We start from the raw sequence: 27,111 nt of genomic DNA, 5'->3' as shown, positions 1-27,111 counted from the left end.
CATCTCTGGAGTATGAGGAACCTACAGGGAGGGATGGGCCGGCTCAGCGGAAGAGATCGGCTCAGTGGGGATCCTGCCTGCCAGGCTCCAGGTGGGAGTGCGCTCCCTCTCCCCTCCCTTTTGTTCCTGTCCATGTCACTCCCAGCCATCCTGGCACAGGCTGTGAGCTGACCCAGTTCGAGACACCTTGTTGTACACTTTGTCACCACGTTGCTCGGGCACCACAATTCTAAAGTTAGCCCTAGCCTGAGAGCAGAGGCTCCCCACCAGGCCAGTGCCAGCAGCACACAGAGCAATGCTGCTGCCCAGCTCAGCTGCCATTCAGAGGCAGGCAGTGCCCCAGGGGCAGCAGGGCTGTTGCCAGCTAAAAGCCCACGTCCACTGCCTGGCTCTGAAAGATCCCACACTCATGTGCCGTGGAACGGCTTGCACTTGAGACCCAACATCAAGGGGCCAGGGGAGTGAGCGTGGGCACTGGGGACAAGGCACTGACTGTCCCCAGCCATGGAGCTGAAGCTAGACCTGCCATTCGTTCTGCAGGAGTCCAGCTGTGAGCACAGCCCAGACAGGAGCGGGGGAGAGCTAGGAGGGCCACAGTATCTTAGGTGACACTGGTCTGAAGAGACAAGAGCCCTGTGCTCCTAGAGCCAAGGTCTCAGTCAGGCCTGATGAGCCAGTTGGCTCTGCTCAAAGAAAAACCCTTCTTGTGCCACAGGCTCCGCCAGTAAGCCCAGCTCAGCTCAGCTTTCCCGCAAGTGCAAGAGGCCCTGGCAGAGGACGACGCTTTCTGGTCCAGAAACACTGGCTTGGAGCCCATTGGATATGCGGCCATGCCCTGGGAGCCAGATTTCTGAGCCAGATGGAAGCAAGGGTCTCAGACAGTTTGGCTCATGCCCCCATCCTAACTTCTGACACACACACACACTCACACACATGCACACACTCACACACATACACACACACACACATGCCACCATCCTTGAGCAGACAGTCCAGATTACAGGTATGCACTTGGGGTCCTCCCTCACAAGCCCCAGGCCCACCTGTAGTCCACCTTCTGTCTACACTCATATCCCTTTCCTTGGCCTCAACTCCTGCCCACCCTGCCCCTACGACTCCTCCAAAAAGCCCACGTGGGCCAAGTGCTGCCCTGCCTATGGCCCACCATCACCTCCTCCAGCCCCCACGACCCTGTCTCCCCACGCATTACCTGGTTATGCTCTCTCCGTAACTCCTTGGTTAATAAGTTGTGAGCTTTCTTATTAACCAAATGCTGATTTTTCTATGTAACATCTAATGTCCAATCTGACCTTGTTAATCCAGTGCCAGCCCAGGAGGGCAGGGTCCCGTCCCGGCACAGAGCTGCCCCAGAGCCAGGACTTGGTAAAGCGCGGGGATTGCAGCATTTCAGAGCTAGATGGGGCCCCAGCTGAGCGTCCTCACTTTACAAATGGAGAAACCGATGCCCAGGAAGGGGATGTGAATGACAAGGGTACAGGGCCTGGGCTGATCCCATAGCACCTACAAGGTCGGCTTTCCCGGCACCTGGAGGGATCCCTTGGGGCACTCAGAAACGAGCCATAGACCACTGGCTGGGGATCTGAAAATGGAAACTGAGGCAGCAGCAGCAGCAGCAAACTCACACTAAGGGTGGTAGGCAGGTGAGGGAGCTGCAGGTGAGGAGGTGACTGAGGTGAGGCAGGAGCACCCACACCTTTTCTTCCTTCTCCTCCTCCTCCTCTTCCTCCTCCCAGGAGCCAGGAGAAGCACACCTCACCTTGCCCACAGCGCCACCTACCGTCTGGCCACGCTGGGGTGCAGCTGCTGCCAGTACCAGCCAGCAGGTCAAACATCCAGGCCCAGGAAATCCCAGGCCCAGCCAGCGGCCCAGCGCAGCAAGTGGACTCTCACTTCCCAGAAAGGAAAAGCTGCCTCTTCCCAAACAACTCTCCAGACTACAGTGGCCAACTGTCCTGTTCTGCCCAGGACTGACTTGGGTTCCAGGGAAAGAGACTCTCAGGCTAAAAGCAGGAAAGTCCCCGGCCAGAGGGACAGGTCAGCGTCCTGATACAGACATAAGGCCTGCTGCCCCTCTATAGGTATCCTCTGCAGGGCCAAGGGCTGAGGCTTTGGTCTGGTTGACAGTGAGTGTCAGAACGCCTGTCTGCAGCTGACCTGTCAAATGCCTTTCCTCCCTGGAGCACATGTGCAGGAGCCGCCCCCGGCCCAATGGAGCGAGAGGTCTTGGGCAGGGTGCACTGTGGGAGAGAGGGGCCTCAGAGGGGAGGAGCTGCACACTGACCTTGAGGATGGACTTGGGTGTCCCCAAGCAAAGACCTGCACATGAGAGCCAGGCACCCAGGGAGAGCAGAAAGCAGGGTGGCCACCCAGGGCTTGGAAGGGGACAAACAAAGGCACCAGGAAGCACCCTCCCAAGGCTGGAGGAAACCGGCGTGACCCCGTGTGCATCTGCCGTCTTGGCAGGATTCCTTACAGCTCCCCTTCAGTTTTACGGGGTCCCAGTGAGGAAGGGAAGTCAGACACAGGCAACTCTGCCGAGAAATCCTTCTAGGTTGGAAGTAGGGTTCCAACTTGCTATGTCTCCAGCAGCTTTGATGTTGGTTACATGCAACTGGTCTTCAATAAAGTTAAAATACCAAAGCATGTGCACACTTTGCTCTTGTAAATAACTGCTCAAGGCAGCTGCTGTGCCTCCCATGCTGGCTCCCTCGGGACAACACAGGGCATGGCAGGGCAGGGCAAGCAGGGGGGCTCCGGGAGCTGGAGTGGCACAGGCTGCCTATCTTATCTTCACTGGGATGCCAGGAATCGCTGAGCCTGCTACAAATGACTGCTGCTCTTTACCTCCATGCAGTGCTTTATTTCACAAAGTCGGGGTGTGCATAGAACCTGGCACAATGGAGCCTCACCTTGTCCACCAGGTGCCACTGCAGAAAACCAGTCAATGGGCAATCCACGCTCACAAAGCCAATAAACACTGCCTGGACATCCATTTCTGCCAGGCATGGTGCTGGGCATAGGCACTGAGCTACAACAGGTGCCCTACCCTCCTTGACACAGAAGGTCAGGCAGCAGCTGCCACCCGGAGCACTGCACATGCCAGGATTGGGGACACAGAAGCAGAGCAGGCTCCGCTTCAACTCTCTTAGGATGCTCCTGGGAAGAGGACAGTGAGAGACAAACAGTGACAGCAGGTATGGCAGGCTGTGCTGAGGGGTAGGTACTCAGAACGCCCAGGCAGCCATGCCCCTCAAGGGACATCAGGCAATGTCTGGAAACCACTCAGATGGCCTGGGCTTGGGGTACTACTGACATCTAGTGGGCAGAGGCCGGGGACATTGCTGGACACCTGTAGTGCCAGGGATGGCCCCAAAAGTCAGCAACCCTGAGTCAGAGAGGGCAGGGTGGGGAGGCATGAGGGAGGGGACACCTGACAAGGACCACTCCAAGCTGCGGTAACAAAGGTTTGTGGGCAGCCTTGCACAAGAGAAGCCAGATCACCCAGGAAGGCCCAAGACCTGGGATGACTGAGGTTACAGGTGGGAGGACGCCCGCCAGAAGGGTGTCCCGGGACAGGGGAAAAGTTCCACTTCCTGGAAGACCTGGGGACCTCTGAGCATGGCCCTCAAGGGTGGCTAGAGAGCAGTGGGGAGACTGGCTGCAAGCAGCTGCTGCTGGTGATCTGGCGGGGGTGATGGCATGAAGCCAGGTGGAGTCCGCGAGGGTACAGATCCGGGGGCAGGTGAGAAGAGGGAGTCCATGCTGGTCCTTGGACCACTGCCCTGGCATCTGGAGCGATAAGGAAAGAACAGAACATTGGGGAGGTCTTGGCAGGGGCTCCCTTTGGAGACTGGAGACTCCCACGTAGGGCCACAGTGCCTGGACCCAAGGTCCTGAAGCCCTGAGGAGTCCAGGCCACAGACTGAGACTCAGATGACAGAGGGAAAAGCCTGTCAGTCCCTCTGTGACACCTCGATCTTTGTTTCCTGAGCCCTTATCACAGTGTTCATTACAAACATATCTGTGCTCTGGAAGGACAGAGGTCATTCACTCTCTGAGGACACACACAGTGCCTGGTGCATGGCAGGTTCTCGGTGACTATTCACTGAGCAAATGAACATCAGGTGGAGGAAGCAGAATTCACAAGTACAGCAGGAAGAGAGCCAGAAAAGCATCGTGGCGCACAGGAAGGCCGGTCTCCAGGAAGAGTGAGGGTCCGCAGTGTGAACTCCCCCAAAGACCCAGAAAGAGAAGGCCGGGAAAGCCTCCCATGGTCTGAACAAGGAAGAGCAGGAGGAGGCCTTGGGAAGAAATGTTCCAACAGAGTGGAGGAGATGCCTGCTGGCCAGGTGGAGGGAGGGGTGGGAGCAGGTGGCTCACCTAGGAAGCCTGGGAGGGAAGAGGGAAGGGACGGAGTGGGTGCTGATGAGCAGAAGCGGGCAGCACCCCAGCCCAATTCTGGGAAAACACTCCCTAGAGCCACAGCCCAGAAAGGCACACAGTGGGCCTGGGGCCAAGGCCCCTCTCCAGTGCCCCCAGCTCCCCAGGAGTCCAGACTCACACACAGTCTGTTTTGTTTTGGTTTTTTTTTTTTTTTCCTGATACAGGGTCTCACTCTGCCACCCAAACTGGAGTTCAGTGGCTTGAGCACAACTCATGGCAGCCTCGACCCCCAGAGCTCAAGTGACCCACCCACCTCAGCCTTCCCAGTAGCCGGTGCTCACCACCACACCTGGCTAAATTTTGTATTTTTACAGAGATGACATTTCACCACGTTGCCCGGGCTGGTTTCGAACTCCTGGGCTCAAGCGATCCGCCTGCCTTGGCCTCCCAAAGTGCTTGGGATTACAGGCGTGAGCCACCATGCCTGGCCTTCTCACACTGTCTGGAGCCCAAGGACATCCGTGTCTGACACAGACAAAACCGAGCTCTTCCTCCACAAGCCCCTCCTCCCACGGTTGCCCCAGGGCAGCCAACGGCCTTGCCTCCCATGGGTCACTCAGGCCCAACCATGGGCTGGCCAAGCCGCCTCTCTCAGCTCTCCCTGACCACTGCTCCCACCTCCGCCAGTCCCACTGTGGTCAAGCTGCCATCTGGGGCCTGCTGGCCTCTCAGCTCCACCTTTGCCTCTTCTCCTCTGTCCTTGGTGCAGTGACCTTGAAACTCTGACTCAGATCATGCCACCTCTGCAATGGCTCCCAGCTCAGAGTCCATGGAATGTCTCTCCCCATGGCCCGCAAGGCCTGCACCACCGTCCCCAGCCACCTCTCCGTCCTGCTCCTCCATTCTCCCTCTGCCTGGCTCCAGCGGCAGCTGTCCCTTAAAACCTCAAAGGACACTCAGAGTGCCCCAGGACTTTTGCGCTTGTGTTTTCCTGACAGAATCCTCTTCCCCAGACACCTGAGGGCCCTCCTGCATGAGAATCAGGTTTCTGGTGAAAGGACACCCATCAGAGAGGCCTTCCCTGACCACCACCCCCGTCTGTCCCTCCCCTTGCCTGCTGTGTCACCGGCAGTGCTATACATTCATTCACCACTGAAGCTGCTGCGTGAGGGCCAGGGGCCGGGATGGTGCCCAGCACACAGTAGATGCTCAATAAACATTTGAAGAATGTATGAATGAACCTCTTCAAGCTTCAGTCTCCAAAGGGGATATTAACAGCATTTGCTGTGAAGATTCATTGAAATACTGCATGACATGCACTGGGCACAACACCTGAGCATGAGTCCCGCCACCACCAGCCAGCCCTCCGCAGCAACTGCAGATAAAAATATTCAAGAGCCAGGCGCGGTGGCTCATGCCTGTAATCCCAGCACTTTGGGAGGCCAACGCGGGCAGATCACCTGAGGTCAGGAGTTCGACACCAGCCTTGCCAACATGGTGAAACCCTGTCTCTACTAAAAATACAAAAATTAGTCAGGCACAGTGGTGCATGCCTGTAATCCCAGCTACTCAGGAGGCTGAGGCAGGAGAACCACTTGAACCTGGGAGGTGGAGGTTGCAGTGAGTCGAGATCGTGCCACTGCACTCCAGCCTGGGCAACACAGCAAGACTCTGTCTCAAAAAGAAAAAAAAAAGGCCTGGCGCGGTGGCTCACGCCTATAATCCCAGCACTTTGGGAGGCCGAGTCAGGTGGATCACAAGGCCTGGCCAAGATGGTGAAACCCCATCTCTACTAAAACTACAAAAAAATTAGCTGGGCTTGGTGGCAGGCCCCCGTAATCCCAGCTACTTGGGAGGCTGAGGCAGGGGAATCGCTTGAACCTGAGAGGCAGAGGTTGCAGTAAGCCAAGATCATGCCACTGCACTCCAGCCTGGGAAACAGAGTGAGGTGCTGTCTCAAAAAAAAGAAAATTCAGGAAAAAAATAAAAACAAAAAGTAATAACACAAAAAATAATACAGTGTAACTACCCAGCATGTACACTGTCTTGGGTATGATAAGTAATCTAGAGATGATGTAAAGTATATGGGAGGGTGGGCATACGTTATACTCGAATACAACATTGTTTCCCATCAGGGACCTGAGCATCTGCCGATTTTGGTATCCACGGGGAACTGGAACCAATCTCCTATGGATACCCAGGGACAACTGCATCGATAACTATTAAGTTATTTAAGTGCTTCCCTGGTTGTCGCCTGTTGGCCTGTCTTTGTTTTTGTTTTTTAAGACAGGGTCTTGCTCTGTCGCCCAGGCTGGAGTGCAGTAGTGTGATCACAGCTCACTGCAGCCTTGACCTCCCGGGTTCAAGTGATTCTCCTACCTCAGCCAACCCAGTAGCTGGGACTACAGGTGCACACCACCACACACGACTAATTTTTGTATTTTTTTAGTGGCAGGGTTTTGCCATGTTCCCCAGGATGGTTTCCAACTCCTTGGCTCAACTGATCCATCCACTGGGCTTCTGGCATCACAGAGCTGGGCCTCGTCATCCCACTCCAGATGCCGTCCGGATACTCTCCCCGGCAGCAGCCCACGGAACTGCAACATGTTTCTTAACTTTTCTCCTTTTGAAACCACTTTGAAGAGCTCACTCCCTCTCCCACTAATGACCACAAACTGTTCCAGTGAAAAACTTTCTCAAAATGAGACTAATCAAAAGCTTATGACCAAAAAAAAAAAAAAAAAAAAAAAAAAACCGTATGCCAAACACACAGACATATGCTGTCTTCCAAATCTTACTGCATCTTTTTTTTTTTTTTTTTTTTTTTAAGACAGAGTCTCACTCTGTTACCCAGGCTGGAGTACAGTGGTGCCATCTCGGCTCACTGCAACCTCCACCTCCTGGGTTCAAGAGATTCTCCTGCCCCAGCCTCCCGAGTAGCTGGGACTACAGGCGTACACCATCACATCCGGCTAAATATTTGTATTTTTAGTAGAGATGAGGTTTCACTATGTTGGCCAGGCTGGTCTCGAACTCCTGACCTCAGGTGATCCACCCAGCTCAGCCTCCCAAAGTGCTGGGATTACAGGCGTGGGCCACCGCGCCCGGCCAAATCTTACTGCATCTTAACCACTCTGCCATTCATGAGCCACTGAGAACCTTCACAATGAACTGCACTTTAAAAACACACTGTTGGCTAGGCTAGTGGGAAGTGACCTGAGGGGGCTTGTGCATAAATAAAAGCGTCCTCAGGACCCGCTATGCATTCAGCCAGCCAAGCTCCCAGTGCTGGGAGACCCATATGTACCTCAATGACTGCTGGTCAACGTCAGGCCTGCAGGAAGCCAGAGGGCAGGGACCTCCTCCGGCTGTAAGAGCCCAACATCTCCCTCAGAGAAGGACTGTGGACAGCAAAGAGCGTGGCACACCCAACACTCCAAGGGTTAGGCCCACAACGTCTTCCAGCAGGGGTCTTTGGCTTTTTAAATACCCTGGCCTCGCTTCCTGTGGCTGCTGTAACAAATGACCACCAACTTAGGGGCTGAAAACAACAGCAATCCCCAATCAGTTACCACTGGGCCAAAATCAAGGTGCCGACTGGGCTGTGCTTCCACCAGAGGCTCTGGGGGAGACTCCATTTTTTGCTTCTTCCAGCTTCTGGTGGGCCTGGCCTTCCTTGGCTAGTGGCTTGGTCACTCCAGCCTCTGCCTCCATGGTGACAAGAGACACTCCTGTGTTTCAATGTCCCTGTGCCACTCCATTGTTAAAAGGACACACACAATGGCACTTAGGGCCCACCTGGGTAACTCAGGGCCATCTCCCCAGCTCAAGCTCCTTGACTTCATCACGTCTGCAAAGATCCTTGTGTGTGTGCCATATAAGAGACCTTCACAGGATGTGGACGTCTTTGCAGGACCATTTTTCAGCCTCCAAACACCCTCCTCACCCTTCACCACCTCATATCTCTGGCATGCTGGGTGTGTGCAAAGGTGAAAGGAGAGGGGAAGCATGCAGGCCAGGCAGTGGGAGGAAACGCCAGGATGGCCAGGCACTGTGGCTGCAGCCCTGGCTCCAGAGGCCCATGTCAGGAGGTTGGGGCCAGCTGGGGACGGTGTGGCTGAGAGTACAGGTGCTCCCCAGCCCAGCCAAGGCTTCTCAGGAGAAAGGGGTGTCCGGGAGGCCTGTGTTTGGCTACACCAAGCTCGCCAGTCTCACTCCCACCTCTGGACCTCCCCTCGAAGCCCCTCCCTTGTGGGCCGCCAGAGCATCCATCCTCGGAGTGTGTCCAGCATGTTCAGGACAGCAGGAACAGAGCATTCTTTGGAATGCACTGTCTTTGACATGAGCAGGCTGGCCCCCACCCACTTCTCTCACCAGATGGAGAAAAATCTCAAGTCATAAACTAAATGAAAACCATGTCCTGTTCTGCCCTGGGATCAAGGGTTCACCTTAAATGAAAACTGTCTGGAACAATGTGCTGCTGACGCTGATCTTGGCCTTACTCTGCAGATTAGCCTCGGGGGTGATCACAGGATGCTCAGGGCTCTGCATCAGTAAGCCCAACCCCCACTGAGCCCCAGGACCACCCACTCCCCCAGCAGGATCCCCGGGAAGCAGCCCAGAAGCACCCCCCAGAGACAGCCTTGGGAGAGCGGGCCAGGAACCCCAAGAGCTTCACCCCACAGTCTGGGAGGTGTGGGGGGCATCTCAGAAAGGCTGCAGAAGGAACCGACGGCCCTCCCCTCCCACACTTTCCTCAAAGGGCCCAGAGCCCACTTCCCACGCAGTCCACCCACCCCTCGGTGCTGGTGCCCGGGCACCCCAAACATCCCCTGGCACCCATCACGAGCTGGTGCCACGCTGGTGGCTTCCTTTCAACTCATGCCAGCTTGCTCCTGCCACCCAGCTCGCCTAGGTCCGGAATGCGCAGGCCGTTTTGCAGGAAGCCTCACGTGGGAAAAATAACCATGTTTGTGGTACACACGAGGGGTGGGAGATTCACAAGCAAGTGGCTTTACTGTGTGACATGGCAGAGAGGGAAGAGAGCCCCTACTTCCTGGGCAACCCACTTCATGCATGAGAAGGCCACCAGACTGCCAGGCACATGTGACCAATGGCAGCCCCACCATGGCAGCGTTCTCCTGCAGGTTCTTGTGAGGGTAAGAGGGCCACCCCTACAGTCCTGGACCATCCTGACGCCAGCCTGGGCAGCCCAATGGCTGCTGGATCCCCAAGGCAAGACGGCAGGAAGCACCTAGTACTCCACACCAGCCAGCGACAGACACGGGAGGGAAGAGCAGAGCTGTCTGTCTGTCTGGCCAGCCAGCAGCAACCACCGCAATCCCCTGCATGTGGGGCTCACCGAGCAGTGGGATACTCCCGTCTGGACAGTGTCAGGCACATCACTTACCACATTCCAGTAGAGCGGATTGAAGGTGATGGTGACAACGGCAGCCACAAAGCTGGGATCCAGGGGGTCCACGTAGCCCAGCAGCCGGGTCATAACGCAGAAGTCTGCCTGCAGGGACAGAGCTATCATCAGCACCACCCAGACACAGCAGGGCCTGTGAGCCCCCAGGAGTCGGAGAAAAAGTTACCCTCTGGGAACACGCTGGGAGGCCTGGGAACATCCAAGTCCAGCAAAGGTTACTACAGTGTAGTCTCATAAAAGGGAAGATAAAAAGCTGAAACCTAATGAGCTGTGTCATGTCCTGGGAGGGCGGCCTCAGAAATGTGCCTGGATGCCAGATGAGGAAATCAGCACCTCTGAAGAGGGGTGCCTGGCACCCTGAAGGGAGGTGACACCAACCCTGGTGTGACCGAGACCCTCCTGGATGAGGGTTCTCAGAGGCCCCAGAGGAAACGCAAGCAGCTGAGATAAATGTGAAGAGATGCTCAACCTACCAGGAATCAGGTAAAAGCAAATTAAAACAATAGTGGTGTGCCTCTCCTCGCCCACACTCGACAGGGGACAATCTTGAGTGCACACGAGGGTGTGAGTGGGGCAGGGTAAACTGAAAAAGTGTGTGCCCACATCCCGGCCACGCCACCCGCATACGGGGGGCACGTGGACACTGCCCCCGCCCCGCCATCATCTTGCATGAAAACGTCAGGAACAATGACAAACAACTTAGGTGTCCAGCAACCAAAGAAATGAAGAAAAAAAAAAAAAAAAAAAACCCATAGCCCATTCCTACAGCAGCTAAACTACAGCAGTTAAAAGTACTAGGTCGGCCGGGCGCGGTGGCTCATGCCTGTAATCCCAGCACTTTGGGAGGCCGAGGCGGGAGGATCACGAGGTCAGGAGATCAAGACCATCCTGGCTAACACGGTGAAACCCCATCTCTACTAAAAATACAAAAAATTAGCCGGGCGTGGTGGCGGGCGCCTGTAGTCCCAGCTACTCAGGAGACTGAGGCAGGAGAATGGCATGAACCCGGGAGGCAGAGCTTGCAGTGAGCAGAGATCGCGCCACTGCACTCCAGCCTGGGCAACAGAGCAAGACTCTGTCTCAAAAAAAAAAAAAAAAAAGCACTAGGTCTACACATAGCACTGTGAAACGTTCTGAAACACACGGCTGAGTAGAAGAACAGGCTGCATGATTCAGCACCTAGACAGAAATTTCTAGAAAACAACATAAAATATAGTATCAAATATTCAGATTTTACTTTTTTTTTTTTTTTTTGAGACAGAGTCTCCCTCTGCCACCCAGGCTGGAATGCAGTGGCGTGTTCATAGCTCACTGCAACCTTGAACTCCTGGGCTCACTTTGGGAGGCCAAGGTGGGAGAATCACTTGAGGCCAGGAGTTTGAGACCAGTCTGGGCAACATAGTGAGACCCTGTCTCTACAAAAATGTAAAAACTAGCTGGGCGTAGTTCCAGTTACTTGGGAGGCCAAGGCAAGAGGATCGCTTGAGCCCAGGTGTTCGAGGCTGCAGTGAGCTGAGATCGTGCCACTTGCACTCCAGCCTGGGCAACCCTGTCTCAAAAAATAAACAATTAATTAATTTAAAAATAAATTAAAATAAAAAACTGTTTCTAAAATGCACTGAAAAATATTATGGTGTCTCTCCACATGCAACTCAAAATTTTTTAAAAATACTAAATTATAAAATAAGTGTAAAGTTGTGCTCGCTTCGGCAGCACATATACTAAAATTGGAACAATACAGAGAAGATTAGTATGGCCCCTGCACAAGGGTGACACACACAAATTCATGAAGCGTTCCACATTTTTGGACACAAGGAGGGGAACATCACACTGAGGCCTGTCAGGGGGCGGGGGGCTAGGGGAAGGATAGCATTAGGAGGAATACCTAAGGTAGATGATGGGTTGATGGATGCAGCAAACCACCATGGCAAATGTATACCTATGTAACAAACCTCCACGTTCTGCACACGTACCCCAGAACTTAAAGTATAATAATAAAAAATTTTTTTAAAAATTAAAAACAAAAAATAAAAAAAATAAGTGTAAAGTCCATCAGAGCTGTGATCTTTCCCATAATGGTGTGTTTTGTTCTATTGCATTTGGAAATACAGTAAATTCCTTCAAAGAGCGCTTTGATCTCCCACATTTTGGGGAAGCGGTGGGGAGGAGATGGTGCTTCTGCCCAGGGTCAGCCAGCCCTGGGGGGCAAGCGCAGCCTCCACTCCAATCCTTGCTTCCCCAAACGACAGTCTCCTGACATAACTCTGCCTGCTACCAGGCCACTTGCAGGGTGTGACCATGGGATGTCCCTCAGACGTCTATCAGTATAAAGCCATCTTCTGCTATGGCCTGCCATCCTTCCCACGTGTGGCCTCCCCACCTGATCAGCCTGCATCCCTGAGGTGCAAACAATCATCTCACTGTAGGGCCAAGGGCAGAGCTAAGCAGATGTTAAATGCTCTAGGCCGGGCGTGGTGGCTCATGCCTATAATCCCAGCACTTTGAGAGGCCGAGGTGGGCGGATCACCTGAGGTCAGGAGTTTGAGACCAGCCTGGCCAACATAGTGAAACCCCGTCTCTACTAAAAACACAAAAATTAGCTGGGCGTGGTGGTGCATGCCTATAATCCCAGCTACTCAGGAGGCTGAGGCAGGAGAATTACTTGAACCCGGGAGGTGGGAGTTGCAGTGAGCCAAGATGCGCCACTGCACTCCACTGGGTGACAGAGCAACACTTTATCTCAAAACAAACAAACAAACAAAATGCTCCAATGCAGGCCCCTCCTGAGGGATGAATGAGCTGACATAGGACCAAAGGTGCACTGCTACTGGAATCTGTAGACAGAACAGCTGAGTGAAAGAGTGGCCACGGCAGCAGGTGTGGGCATCAGTAAACAAATGACTAAGAAAAGCCACTCCGCAAATGGCGGGAAGAAGGAACCCAGGGAAGCACCACTTGCCTAGCTGCGGCCACAGCCTCTGGGAACCGCGCAGTGCCTGCCCAGCGCCTGCAGCCAACAAGGCCTGGCGCTCCAGCAGGTGCCTCCCAACGCCTGGGGCTGTGAGCCTAGGCCCACACTCCCCAGCAGGCACTGGCCGCTCATGAAGGACAACTGGGCCAGGCTCAGAGCAGGCTGTCCTGCCCTGAAGGGAGGGGAAGGGAGGGGAGGGAAGGCCTGTGATGCAGCCCCAAAGCTTCTAGAACCTGGGGCTTAACCTGAGGCCTGGCCTTATCTTCAGCTTGATGATAACATCTATTAAGCACCTCCAGTCTAGGCATGGTGGCCTGTAATCCCAGCACTTTGGGAGGCTAGGCAGGCAGATCACAGGGTCAGGAGTTTGAGACCAGCCTGGCCAACGTGGTGAAACCCCATCTCCACTAAAAATACAAAAATTAGCCAGGCATGGTGGCGCACGCCTATAGGCCCAGCTACTCGGGAGGCTGAGGCAGAAGAATGGCTTGAACCTGGGAGGCGGAGGTTGCAGTGAGCCAAGATTGTCCCACTGCACTCCAGCCTGGGTGACAGAACAAGACTCCGTCTCAAAAAAAAACAAAAACAAAAACCACGCATCCAATTCCAAGGCCCTGTCCCTTGACAGCCTGGTGGGGGGGAGGGTGGAAAGCTGGCTCAGGGAAGAGTCGTGGCTTTGGTCATGCCTGGCACTTACAAAGTGCACCAAGAGTGAGTTATCTCCCTGCATGTGCACAGCAGACCCTATGAGTGGGCCAGCGGCAAGTTTTCACCCATCCCTCCCACTCCCCATTCCCCATTCAGCCCCCAGCCAAAACCTGGCCTCACCCTACCCCTCCCTTGCCTCATTCCCATTACCAATCCTCCCGTGGCCCATCTGTTATTCCGCCTCTTACACAACCACCTAATCCACTCCCTCCTCCAACCCTGGCTTTGCCGGTTGCTCCCCAGGGCACAGCAAAGGACCTCAGTGGCCTCCTGCCTTTGGACTTCCCCCAGAGCCCTCCCCATGGACCCTTACCTATGGACCAGCATGCTGTTAGCCAGGCCAAAGAGGAGAAAGGGCAGAGTGTGAGTCACAGAGCAGAGCCCCGCTCAGCTAGGGGAAAGGGGAAAGCAGGAAAGGCCTAGGGACACTGAGCCTGGGGCCAGGAAGGGACAGAGGGCATTTTCCAGGGCCAGGAAAAACACTTCCCATATCACTGGCGCCTCTTCAACTCTACAGCTAAGAGAGGTGCATCTTCCTGAGTGTAAATGATCTCTCTACTACATCCCCACTGGGCCCTGGGGGAAATGCTGCCTCTCATAAGGAATTCAACTCAATGTTAGTCACCTTAGCTGAGCTCCACTAAGGAGGCCCTCACTCTAGGGGATCTAAGAAAACACAGGACCTGTCAGTGAGCGCAGACCTATCTCTGGCCATACTCTCAACCACCCTAAAAGTAAAGCCTTGTTGTTAGCCTACTTTGCAGATAAAAGAGCAAAGCCTCCAGACCCCAGGCAGTGAGGAGCAGAGCCAGCCTGAGCAAGGCCAGCCCTACCAGACAGAAAGCCCCATAAAAATAGGACAAGGATAAAAGTGAGTGCTTCTGGGTCTTGAAACCCAAGGAAACTGGGAAAGTGAGCAAGAAATATGCTTTTTTCACCTTCTGTGGGAGCCAAGATGAAGGACGGAAACTGAGGCACTGAAAGATTAAGCAACTAACACTGGGGGAACCCAGCAGCAGCTGACATCCACCTGAGTCTCCCAATTAGGGCTGAACTGGTCAAAGCTGGAACGTATCCACCCCCTCCCCCCCTCCCTCCTGTGCCCAGGTCCCAATGGCCTCAGGTCAGCCTGTCTCAGGAGGGTGGTGGTGTCCATCCGGTCACTTCAGTCACCTTGAGGAGGATTTATGTTGCCCGGAGAAGCACCTGCTTCGCTGGAAAGAATGACTAATGGTTCAGAGTGGAATTCTAGGCAGCAGAGGGAAGCCCCTCCCAGCTCCCCGATCCCCACTCAGAGACATGATAGTCCCTTTCTGATAGCTGTCATTTCCAAAACTCCCCTCAGGAGGGTGGACCTCCCTCCTGAAACTGGATTGGCAAAAAAGAACCAAAAATCCAGGTCAGACGTGAGCAGAGTAGGAGAGTCCTGGGTCCCACATCCAGGCTCTGCCTCCGGGTGTCAGTCTCCCTTGATGGCCTCCCCTTCACACCTGTGACCAAAGGGCGGTCTCCCATCCACTCCCAGCCCCAACCTCCTTCATACAACAGAGGTCCCGGCTTTCTGCTACCCAGTAATTCTAATGGAACCCCCCCTCCAAGGCTCCAGGTTGCAGAGGCCTTGGAATCTGACTAAAGGAAAGGAGCTACCCACCACGGCCAGGAGGTCTGCTGAGCTGCAGGAATAGCTCGAGTCCCACAGGTCACCGACGAATAGCCTCAGCTGTTAACACCCCAAAGCATGGGTAAGGAAGAGGCTTTATGGTAATTTACTCCATTGAGGGGTGCAGCGTTCTCGGGAGCAGTGCTCTGTGGTCAGGGAATGATCTGCAGTGGGTCAACATGTCACATTGTGACACATGGACAAACAGCAGGCCTGGACAGGCAAAGTCACATCGATTCCAGGCCACACACAACAAAGGGCAGGGGAATGGGTGGGGGCTGCTGGAGAGGGGACGGGTCCTCCTGGGATCCATCACCCCTGCAGAATCTGCCTGCAGCGCTGCAGCCCCTACTGCCCCCAGAGCTACCCTCATGCCCTGGCACCATAAGCTGACTCAGGTAACGTTTGTTTAGGGCAACTTTGGGTTAGAGCCCTGTGCCTGGCACAAAGACATAAGGATGAGTGTGCCAGAGTCTTTTTCCTCTAAGTTTATTCTCTGGGCCGGGCGCGATGGCTCACCCCCGTAATCCCAGCACTTTGGGAGGCCTAGGCAGGCGGATCACAAGGCCAGGAGTCAGAGACCAGCCTGGCCAATATGGTGAAACCCCGTTTCTACTAAAAATACAAAAATTAGCTGGACATGGTGGTGCACGACTGTAGTCCCAGCAACTGGGGAGGCTGAGGCAGAAGAATCACTTGAACCTGGGAGGCAGAGGTTGCAGTGAGCCGAGATCATGCCACTGCACTCCAGCCTGGATGACAGAGCGAGACTCCATCTCAAAAAAAAAAAAAAAAGAAGAAGTTTATTCTCTGGCCGTGCCCAGTGGCTCACGCCTGTAATCCCAGCATTTTGGGAGGCCAAAGCAGGCAGATCACCTGATGGTCAGGAGTTCGAGACCAGCCTGGACAACATGGTGACACTCCGTCTCTACTAAAAATACAAAAATAGCCGGACGTGGTGGCAGGCACCTGTAATCCCAGCTACTGGAGAGGCTGAAGCAGGAGAATCGCTTCAACCCAGGAAGCGGAGATTGCAGTGAGCCGAGATCACGCCACTGCACTCCAGCCTGGGCAACAAGAGTGAAAATTCATCTCAAAAAATAAAATAAAATAAAAATTTTTTTTTAAAGTTTATTCTCTGGTAGAAGAGGAGAAGCCATTTCATATCAAGCCAGCCCCCTAACCCTGTTTTTCCACATAAGAGGCCACCTGGCTCAGAGGACTCTGGCCTTTGGCAGCCACTGTCTGAGCTGGGAGCTTCACCACCCACCGTGAGGGACCATGGCAAGCCTCCCATGACCAATCTAAGCCCAGGTTTCCCTTGAGTGGAATGGGGGTGATGAGACAGGCCACCTGAGGTTACCTTCTGCACAGAAGCGAGAACAGATGTAAAGGTACAGGGCCCACTCAGGGCCGAGGCTGGCGGCCCCTCTACTCTGTCTGCTTAATGTCAACTAATACAGGTCCCTCTCTCACCATTCACTCTCTGGAGTGACCCTCCTGGGAAGACCCCGATGCTGGAATCTGAGGTCAGGCAAGCCCTGGGCAGCAAAAACCATCTCATGGCAGGAGGGGTGGAAGTTAGAATGTCACAATGCGACTGTGGTCTCTAGATTCCACAGTAAAACGAAATGGCCGGCAGCTGCTCCAGTTCCCTAGATCCATAACTCCTTTCAGGAGGGTGAAATGTCATTCATTCTTCAATTAACAAGTGTGACCTGCACCAAACTCAAAAGGCACTGACAGCTCACGTGCTCCAGCAGGGGTGGGTGTGGGGCCCACGGGTAAGACCGTGCTTCTCAAGGCCCTGCTCGCCTCCACGCTGGGCTGCCTCTTCTCACTCCTCTGCTGGTTGTGAGCCTCACCCCATTTTCTTTTTTCTTTCCTTTTTTTTTTTGAGATGGAGTCTCACTCTGTCACCCAGGCTGGAGTACAGTGGCGCAATCTCTGCTCACTGCAAGCTCCACCTCCCGGGTTCACGCCATTCTCCTGCCTCAGCCTCCTAAGTAGCTGGGACTACAGGCGCCCGCCACCATGCCCAGCTATTTTTTTGTATTTTTAGTAGAGACAGGGTTTCACCGTGTTAGCCAGGATGGTCTCGATCTCCTGACCTCATGATCCGCCTGCCTCAGCCTCCCAAAGTGCCGAGGGATTACATGCATGAGCCACCGCACCCGGCCCAAACCTGGCTAATTTTTTTTTATTTTGTAGACATGGAGTCTCACCACATTGCCCAGTTTGGTCTGGAACTCCTGGGCTCAAGTGATTCTCCCACCTCGGCCTCCTCCCAAAGTACTGAAACTACAACTGTGAGCCACCAAGCCCAGCCATCTTCCTTTTCTTTACCTTTACCTTCCAGGGCCCAGGACAGAACCTGCTAGGTGCTACTGTGTCTCTGTGTAAATACACATTGTATTTTGAAGACAATAGTAACAATAAGCCAGCCAACCTTCACTCGGAAGTGAACCAGCTGCCAAGCTCTGGCAAGGGACTTGCAGGAGGCAGAACAGAGTGCTGATGAGACAAGGACGCCCGTGCCACGGCGGGCAGCCATCTCCCCTCGCTGAGCACCGCTTCCTAGCCTGTGAGGTGGGAACGGTAGAGGTGCCATGGGATGCCAGGAGGATTAAATGAGAAAGTGCAAGGAAAGCACTCAGCGCAGTGCCTGGCAGGGGGCATGGCTAGACAGACGCTGGCTGTGACAACTGTGTCATCGAGTCCTGGTGACAACCCTGCGAGGCATGCCCACTCTTCAGATTAAGAACTGAGGTGAGTGGCCAGGCGCGGTGGCTCACGCCTGTAATCCCAGCACTTTGGGAGGCCAAGACAGGTGGATCACCTGAGGTCAGGAGTTCAAGACTAGCCTAGCCGATATGGTGAAACCCCGTCTCCACTAAACATACAAAAATTAGCCGGGCATGGTGGCAGGCGCCTGTAATCCCAGCTACTCTGGAGGCTGAGGCAGGAGAATCGCATGAACCTGGGAGGCGGAGGTTGCAGTGAGCTGAGGTCATGCCACTGCACTCCAGCCTGGGCGACAGAGCGAGAATCCATCTCAAAAACAAACAACAACAACAAAAAGAAGTGAGGTGAGGTATGAAGCAAAAGCTGACAGAACTAAAGGGTGGAAAAGACAAATCCACAGTTCTTGTTAGGGCCTTCCATGGTCCTCTCAGTGACTGAGAGAAAGCAGTGGACAAGAAGGCTGCTGGAGCTGGCAAGGTCACCAAGTCTGCCCAGAAAGCTCAGAAGGCTAAATGAATATTATCCCTAATACCTGCCACCCCGCTCTTAGTCAGTGGTGAAGAACGTCTCAGAACTGTTTGTTTCAATTGACCATTTAAATTTAGTAGTAAAAGACTGGTTAATGATAACAATGCATCGTAAAATCTTTAGAAGGAAAGGAAAATGTTTTGTGGACCACTTTGGTTTTCTTTTTTGCCTGTGGCAGTTTTAAGTTATTAGTTTTTAAAATCAGTACTTTTGAATGGAAACAACTTGACCAAAAATTTGTCGGGCCGGGCGCGGTGGGTCATGCCTGTAATCCCAGCACTTTGAGAGGCTGAGGCGGGCATATCACGAAGTCAGGAGATCGAGATCATCCTGGCTAACACGGTGAAACCCCGTCTCTACTAAAAAATTTAAAAAATTAGCTGCGTGTGGTGGCAGGCGCCTGTAGTCCCAGCTACTCGGGAGGCTGAAGCAGGAGAATGGCGTGAACCCGGGAGGTGGAGCTTGCAGTGACCAGAGATGGCGCCACTGCACTTCAGCCTGGGCGACAGAGCGAGACTCCGTCTCAAAAAAAAAAAAAAAATTGTCACAGATTTTTGAGACCCATTAAAAAAAAATCTAATGAGAAAGAAAGAAAGAAAGAAAGGAAGAAAGAAAGAAAGAAAAGAAAAAAGAAAAGAAAAGAAAAGAAAAGAAAAACGCAGGTGGAAAATCGGGAGGACGCAGCTGACCTGAGCAGCGCCATCCAGTGGCTGGACCTGACCACAGCACACGGCAGCCTTGGGAACAGCCTGCAGTCTCTTTGGTGTCACCAAAACAGATCACACTTGGGGCCACCAAACAAACCTTAAATTTAAACGAATAGAAAGCATACACAGTATGCTCCCAAACCACCACAGAATTAAACTCGAAATCAGTCACAGAAAGCGATCATGGAAAGAATGCATGCGAGGGCCAAATCGGAAGTCTTGGGAAATCTAGAAACATTTTGAACTGAATGAAAATGAGAATAGAACACATGAAACCCTGTGGGATGCGGCTAAGGCAGGGCTTCTATTAGTAAGGAAGAAAAGTCCCAGGTCAGGAATATAAGCTTTGCCCTTAAGAAATTAGAGAAAGAGTGGCTGGGCGCAGTAGCTCATGCCTATAATCCCAGTACTTTGGGAGGCTGAAGCAGGCAGATTACTTGAGGTCAGGAGTTCAAGACCAGCCCGGCCAATATGGTGAAACCCCATCTCTACTAAATATACAAAAATTAACCAGGCGTGGTGGAGGGCGCCTGTAATCCTAGCTACTTGGGAGGCTGAGGCAGGAGAATTGCTTGAACCCGGGAGACGGAGGTTGCAGTGAGCCGAGATTGCACCACTGCATTCCAGCCTGGGCAACAGAGGAAGACTCCGTCTCAAAAAAAGAAAGAAAGAAATTAGAGAAAGAGGAATGAGTTAAACCCAAAGGAGGCAGGACAAAAAATTAAAGATAAGCAAAAATCAATCAAATTGAAAACAGGAAAACAATAGAGAAAAAAAATTACACCCAAAGCTGGTTCTTTGGGAAAAATTTATTTTCCCAATAAAATTGAGAAACCTCCAGCCAGCCTGACCAAGAAAAAAAGAGAAAAGACACAAAATATCAATATCGGAAATAAAAGGGGGGACTTCTCTACTGACCTCACAAACATTAAAGTAATAATAAGGGAATACTATGAATAACACAAATTAAGTAACTTAGATGAAATGAACCGATCCTTGCAAGACACAACTGTCAAAATCCTTTATCTTTTAAAGGATTTGAATTTATGGCTTAAAAACCTAAAAAAAGAAAGCCTTGAGCCCAGATGGTTTCCTGGATGAATTCTGCCTAACATTTAAGGAAAAAATAATTCCAATTCCACACAATCTCTTCCAGAATATGGAAGAGGGAGGCAATACGTCCCAATTCACTGTATTACCCTAACACTAAAACCAGGCCGGGTGCAGTGGCTCACCGCCTGTAATCCCAGCATTTTGGGAGGCCAAGGTGGGTGGATCACTTAAGGTCAGGAGTTTGAGACCAGCCTGGCCAACAACCCTGTCGCTACTAAAAATACAAAAAACAAAACAAAACAAAACAAAAACCGGGTGTGGTGGTAGGTGCACCTGTAATCCCAGCTACTCGGGAGGCTGAGGTGGGGGAATTGCTTGAACTCGGGAGGCGGAGGTTGCAATGAGCTGATATCACGCCACTGCATTCCTGAGTACATGCCTGAGCGACAGAGCGAGACTCTGTCTTAAAATAAATTAATTAATTAAATCAAATGAAACCAGATAAAGAAAGAAGATCCCCCCAAAAATTAGAGCAAATCAAATCCAGCAATATATACAAAGGATAATATGTTAGGACCAGCCAGAGATCACCCCAGGAATCCAGAGCTAGTTCAACATTCAAAACATCAATGGAATTCATATTTACAGCTTAATGAGGAAAAACAGTGTCATCTCAACAGAGGCAGGGGAAACAAGCTCCAAGAGTTTCTGTCATTGTTTTGATGAGCAGCCACGGAAAGCCTCAACCCTGCTCTGTCTTGGCTGATGCCAAAATTACTGAAGACAAAATGTATGGCCTTGAAAACACCACAGAGTAACTCATCTACTATAACGGCCTAATGTTTATTTCAACTAAAGTAATACAATCAAAAGATTTTTGGAAACGATTTTGGATAAAGGCAAACATTTTTCCCTGAAAGGCAGTCAAGATACCCCGCATCGGCCATCGGAGCTTTGCCTCCAGGGTCTTACTCGGGTGCCCATATTACACACAGGGACCTGTGTCCCCTGCCCCAGGTCTCTCAGCCTTCTGAATACAAGGGCTTTGCCTTCTTGAAGACCACCCTCAGGTGGGCTGCACTCGACACTTCATAAAGCTTCTCTACACCCCTCATCTCATTCTGGTCTTCACCATAACCCCCTCACTGTCCCCATTCTTCTTGACACCAACACCAAGCTGGAGACATCATCACTCACCCGCTCTGGTGAGCAGGTGATTCGCTATGGAAAAGGGACCTGAGACCTGGGCATGTGCCCTTGCTCTGAGGACCTCAGTGTGCTGTGGCCAGCCTGGGTGCCCACACCCCTAGGCCCTACTGGAGTCATCTTCTGAATCCTGGAGGTGCCCCTGCCTGTGGACAGCAAGATGCAGACCCTGCTCTCATTCATCTGCCACCCCACTGCCTTCAGGCAGCTGCCCAGCTGAGGAGCAAGGCTCCAGAATCCTAACAGGGAGGGCAACAAGGAGCAAAAGGGCCTCAGTCAATGAGGCTGCAGTGGGCACACTCCTCACCCTAACTCCTCAGCCCAATGGCTGATTTTTTGGGTTGTTTGTTTTTGTTTTGAGACAGAGTTTCACTCTTCTAGCCCAGGCTGGAGTGCAATGGCGTGATATCGGCTCACTGCAACCTCCACCTACCGGATTCAAGTGATTCTCCTGCCTCAGCCTCCCGAGTAGCTGGGATTACAGGCATGTGCCGCCACACCTGGCTAACTTTTTATATTTTTAGTAGAGACGGGATTTCTCCATGTTGGTCAGGCTGGTCTCAAACTCCCGACCTCAGGTGATCCACCCGCTTTGGCCTCCCAAAGTGCTGGGATTACAGGCGTGAGCCACCGTGCCCAGCCCCAACAGCTGATTTTTTTTTTTTAAAAAACAAAAGCAAGATTCTGTACCTGCTGAAGCAGGCCCAGAAAAGAGCTGGTGGAGGGCATGGTACCCAGAGCAGCACTGTTTGGTATGACATGGCAGCCACTGGTCACAGGCAGTGCCACAAGCTTGGAATGCCACAGGACAAAATATGTCTGATATATATTTTGATAACAATAAAATATATTGTCAAAATTATTTTTCTATTTCTTTGCTATTTTCCATTTCTTCTCACTAATTTAACATGGCTACTAGAAAGGTTTAAATTATGCATGTGGCACACGATGTTTCTACTGGACAGCACAGCAGCACAGGGCTAGCACCGGAGATCCTGCAGCTCAGACGCCCATGGGGTGAACAAAAACCTTGCAACTCTCCCAGGCCAGGGACTGACATATTTTAAAACCGGAGATTTTGATTGAGGAGGGAGTAGAGCTACCACATAAGTAAATATGTAATGTTGTATGTTTCTTTCTTTCTTTCTTTAAGAAAAATCCCTTGGCAACAGGAAGCTTAACTGCACCAACAAGGACAGCAGAAGAAAAGCAGAATGTTAGTCAACGAGGGTCACCCTGACCCGAACCCCAGCCCCAGCTCTCTCCAGCTGCACAGCCCTGGGGAGAAAGGAGAAAGAGCAGAGAAGCCCACCCCTCACACACCCAGTTAGTCTCCCCTGCCCACTCGCAGGCCCTGAGGCAGGCCCCTAGCTGGGTCTGCAAAGGGACACTGCCCCCTTGCATTCTGCCCCCCCTTCTACACGGCTCCCCCACCCACCCTTCTACACGGTGGCTTCTGAGGGCAGCCCCTGGAGGTGATCATGACCCCCCATCTTGATCTGAGGATTAACAGATACAGGTTCACCTGGTGAAAATGCAGGAGCTGTAGGGGTAGGACCCATCACTCATCTGACTGCATGTTGTAATTCAATGAACAGTTTACTAAAGTAATAGTCTTCTTCCTGTCCTCTGCTGAGCACCCATCTGGCCAACGGTCCTGCGCTCCCTCAGGGCCAGCGGCCCATCTCCTCCTGTGCCTCCTGGAGGGCTTCGCAACTGCCTCCCTCCCCTGGGGAATCTTGCCCCACTGACTGACCTTTCGGCTCTCAGATCCCAGGTCCCTCCCTCGCAGATAGGGCAACAGGCCCTCTTGGGATTTCAATCCCACCTTCCCATCAGCTACTCTTCAAAACACTAACTGGTGTTAGCTCCTTCAGAGAACTCTCTGGCTTTCCAGGCCTACAATCTCCCTCCCTAGAATGAAAGCTCAGTGACAGAAGTGCCCTTAAACTTCTGAGTGACACGAGGCCCTCGGCCGGCCCTGAATCAATACTGGCTGGATCAGTGAGTGAATAAATGCACATGTGAGTAGGGAATGAAGGGAGCGAAGGAACTGGATTAGAAGCTGTTTGGGGCAGAGATGTGCCTTACAGGCTTCATGAAGAGTGGGTGATGAAAAAGGTAAATGGAGCATCTAAGAGGAAGCTTTGATAGAAGGGAGAATGCAAGAGAGGTTGGAAATTGGAATCCATTGGAATTGGGAGCCTGGGGAGATGCCAGGACAGGCACTCTCTGGCCTAGGACTCTGCAGAGGGCAGCCTCAGCAGGCAAGCCAGGCCCCCAGCTTCTGGGGCCGGTCGCACCCATTATGGCCCCGAAACGGCTGGGTGGTGGTCTGCAGCCTGCTCAGGGCCGGCTGGGAGACAGGCAGGGTCCCCACCACTCTCCTGCCTCTGGGCAAAAGCTGGCCTCCTGACCTTGGGGGATGGACGGGAGCAGGGGCCACACAACACACTCCCAAACATATAATCGGCCTCCTTCACCCTCGCCCACGCTCAGTCACACACAGCCTCGGTCATACACACTCACACTCACTCTCCGGCACACTCTCAGAGCATCACATAATTTCAGTGAGACACAATCCCAAAGACTAACACGCACAACCTCTGAGACTCACACAATCTCAGGGCCACACACAGGCACACAATCAGACGAGCTCAGGAACGCCCCCGTCTCTGACACACGCAATCTGAGGTTTACACGCGCGCGCACACGCACACACACAGACACCAGCCGGCGCTCCCGCACGCGGCTCCCCCACCCCCGCCACGCCACGCCACGCCCCCATTGCCTGGGAAGTGGCGGCCCCGCCCCGCAGCGTTTGAGGCGCCGCAAGCCTTCACGCCCCTCGGGCCTTGCAGATCCCTCTCCCAGTTTCCGCGGCGGTCCGGTGCGGTCAGTACCTGTCTAAAATCAATATTGCCGAGGCCTCCGCAGCAGTCAGGCCCTGCCACCGAGCTGTTCGTTGCCTCGGCTCCCGGGTTCCCAGATCTCTTCATCCGGGGGCCGCCTCAGGAGGGACCACGCGGGCCCCGCTGCAGCCACGCGCCCCCGGAACCGGACCTATAGCGCCGGGTAAGTGCCGCCAGTCGGGGCGCTTTCCCGGTGACCCCCAACATATTCCGGCCTTCTGGGAAATGTAGTTCCCCGTCACCGCGAAGTGCCTCTTTATCTGGGGGCTCGCGGCAGCGTCTAGAGGAGCCGAGAACTACAAGTCCCAGTGTGTTTCGCGGCAGAGCCTGCCGGTTCCGCTGCAGCTACGTGGCAGTATCCCCTTGGATCCGGCCTCCGGCCCAGTGCCTTTGGTCGCCGGCTGCCGCACCCGAGCCTGTAACTGACCTGGCGTCCCTGCCCTTGCCTGGCGGCGGTGGGGCTAGAGGCCGGGGGCCGCGGGTCGTAGCTATAAGCAGCTTCCCGCGCAGCCTCCTGCGGACTTGGACTTGGCCCGGGTCACACACGCCCAGGGCCCCACGCCCTCTTCTGAAATTCGCTTTACTCTGGGGGCGGTGCGCGACGAGCACTGCCTAGAGCTTCCCGCCCCCGCGGCGCCCAGGCTCTTTAGCGCGGCCAAAGACCCCTCCTCCACTCATTTTTTCCTTCATTCATTCTCTCATTCACTCTCGAGTATTTTCTGAACCAGACTGTGCGCTGAGGGTACGGTAGGGAACAACACAGAGTCCCCCGCCCTCGCTTCCTCCTGACTGAGATAAAAGACAAAATGTGAATAAAGGGTTATAATATGGATGAGTACTGTGGTGGAAAAAACGGGGTGGGTCAAATGGTACGGAAGGATGCTGTCTTAGAATGTGCAGGCGAGGTGCCAGATGTGCCAAGTGTGAGGGCAGGGCAAACAAGGCAAGACGAATGGTATGTACAAAGGCCTGGAGACAGGACGGGCACCTAAGGAACAGAGAAAAGACCGGTGAGCTGTGGAGTAGTGATGGAGGGGGTCAAATGGAGAAGAGTTTAGATGATCGGGTCCCAAAAGAACCCCTTTTGTAGGCCGGGTGTGGTGGCTCATGCCTGTAATCCCAGCATTTTGGGAGGCCGAGGTGGGCGGATCACCAGAGGTCGGCAGTTCGAGACCAGCGTGACTAACACGGTGAAACCCCGTCTCTATTAAAAATACAAAAAATAGCCGGGTGTGGTGCGCGCACCTGTAATCCCAGCTACTCAGGAGGCTGAGGCAGGAGAATCGCTTGAACCCAGGAGGTGGAGGTTGCAGTGAGCGGAGATGGTGCCATTGCATGCCAGCCTGGGCGACAGAGCGAGACTCCCTCTCAAAAAAGAAAAAAGCCCTTTTGTAGCCAGGTGTTATGTAATATGGGGAAATAGACTGAGAGGTTCCAAGATTTGCTCAGTCACCCAGACTGCTGGGGGCCCAGACAGGACCTCTGCAGTCAGCTGCTTCCTGCTCCAGATGGCCCGTTTCTCTCCACCTTGGCCCACAGCACCTACCAGTATTGAGCATTTACTGAGCAGCCACTATGTGCTGCTTTAGAGGTAGTCCCAATCTTCACAACATCGCTAGGATGGGGCAGGCCAACTGAGGAGACAGGAAAGACACTGGCTTTGGAGCATGCACTAGCTCTGTGACTGAGCCCACCTTCATTTTCCTCAAAAGTAAAAGGGAAATACATGTTGGTAAAACTCATCACCCAGGAACTGGCCTGTGGGAAGTGCTCAGTAGGCACTGGCCCCCGGCAGGGCTGGGGACACAGGCTCAGGGCTGGTTCTCTGACTTACCACTGTTACTAATGAGTGTCGGGACGCTTTTCCTGCTCAGTGTCCAGGCAGAGCTGCTAGAGGCAGAGCCATTTCTGAAGGAGCCCCCCGCAGCGGGAGGGCTTCTAGCAAGTCTTTCCCCCCGGCCTACCACACATCCACTTCACTGATGTTCCAGTCTTCTGACCTAACTGGTCACTCCTGTTTTGTTAAGCCCAGAAAACAAATTTTTGTGCGTTTGCTTTATCTGAGAACAAAGTAAGGCAACCGTAAGAGGTCACACCAGAACTGATGCAGTCCGATCCTCTACTCCAGCCTACCCAACCTGGGCCACCCTTCCTCTGTGAAAAGTAAACACCCCACCCAGGAGACAGACTTGCAGCTTGAAACAAGTCAGATAAAAACCTCCTGCCTGGCTCACACCTGGAATCCCAGCACTTTGGGAGGCCGAGGCAGGCGGATCATGAGGTCAGGAGTTCAAGACCAGCCTGACCAATACAGTGAAACCCTGTCTCCACTAAAAATACAAAAATTAGCCAGGCATGATGGTGCGCACTTGTAATCCCAGCTACTCAGGAGGCTGAGTCAGGAGAATTGCTTGAACCCAGGAGGTGGAGGCTGCAGTGAGCCGAGATCGCGCCACTGCACTCCAGCCTGGGCCAGGCTGGGCATGGTGGCTCACGCCTGGAATCCCAGCACTTTGGGAGGCCAAGGCGGGAAGATCACGAGGTCAGGAGTTCGAGACCAGCCTGGCCAGCATGGTGAAACCCCGTCTCTACTAAAAATACAAAAATTAGCCAGGCATGATGGTGCACACCTGTGATCCTAGCTACTAAGGAGGCTGAGGCAGGAGAATCACTTGAACCTGGGAGGTGGAGGTTGCAGTGAGCCGAGATTGCACCACTGCACTCCAGCCTGGGCGACAGAGTGAGATTCCATCTAAAAAAATAAAAATAAAAAACCCTGCCAAAGA

General features: G+C 53.3%; 1 protein-coding gene and 1 non-coding gene across 3 annotated transcripts in view; one reads left to right on the top strand and one right to left on the bottom strand.

Annotated features, from left to right (window-relative positions):
• PEMT (phosphatidylethanolamine N-methyltransferase) overlaps positions 1-24,512 on the bottom strand; it is an 86,060-nt gene extending 61,548 nt beyond the window's left edge. Inside the window, exons 1-2 of one of the 2 annotated variants that reach the window (XM_001159854.7) lie at positions 24,317-24,512; positions 9,815-9,922 (exon numbers count right to left, since the gene is read on the bottom strand). In XM_001159854.7, coding sequence (XP_001159854.1) covers positions 9,815-9,922; positions 24,317-24,412 — 204 coding nt within the window. In that variant the 5' untranslated portion in view covers positions 24,413-24,512. Of the gene's footprint in view, positions 1-9,814; positions 9,923-15,165; positions 15,353-24,316 lie in introns of those variants that run through there. The other variant, XM_001159710.7, reaches the window with a different exon arrangement.
• On the top strand, positions 11,533-11,641 carry LOC112206221 (U6 spliceosomal RNA). The gene has a single exon (XR_002940405.1). It is a non-coding gene; the product is annotated as a U6 spliceosomal RNA (small nuclear RNA).
• Positions 24,513-27,111: the final 2,599 nt, after the last annotated feature.

The sequence above is a fragment of the Pan troglodytes genome, chromosome 19, assembly GCF_028858775.2.
Source record: "Pan troglodytes isolate AG18354 chromosome 19, NHGRI_mPanTro3-v2.0_pri, whole genome shotgun sequence".
NCBI lineage: Eukaryota > Metazoa > Chordata > Mammalia > Primates > Hominidae > Pan > Pan troglodytes.
The sequence above is the reverse complement of the archived record's forward strand: the minus strand, read 5'-3'. Positions and strand labels throughout refer to the sequence as shown.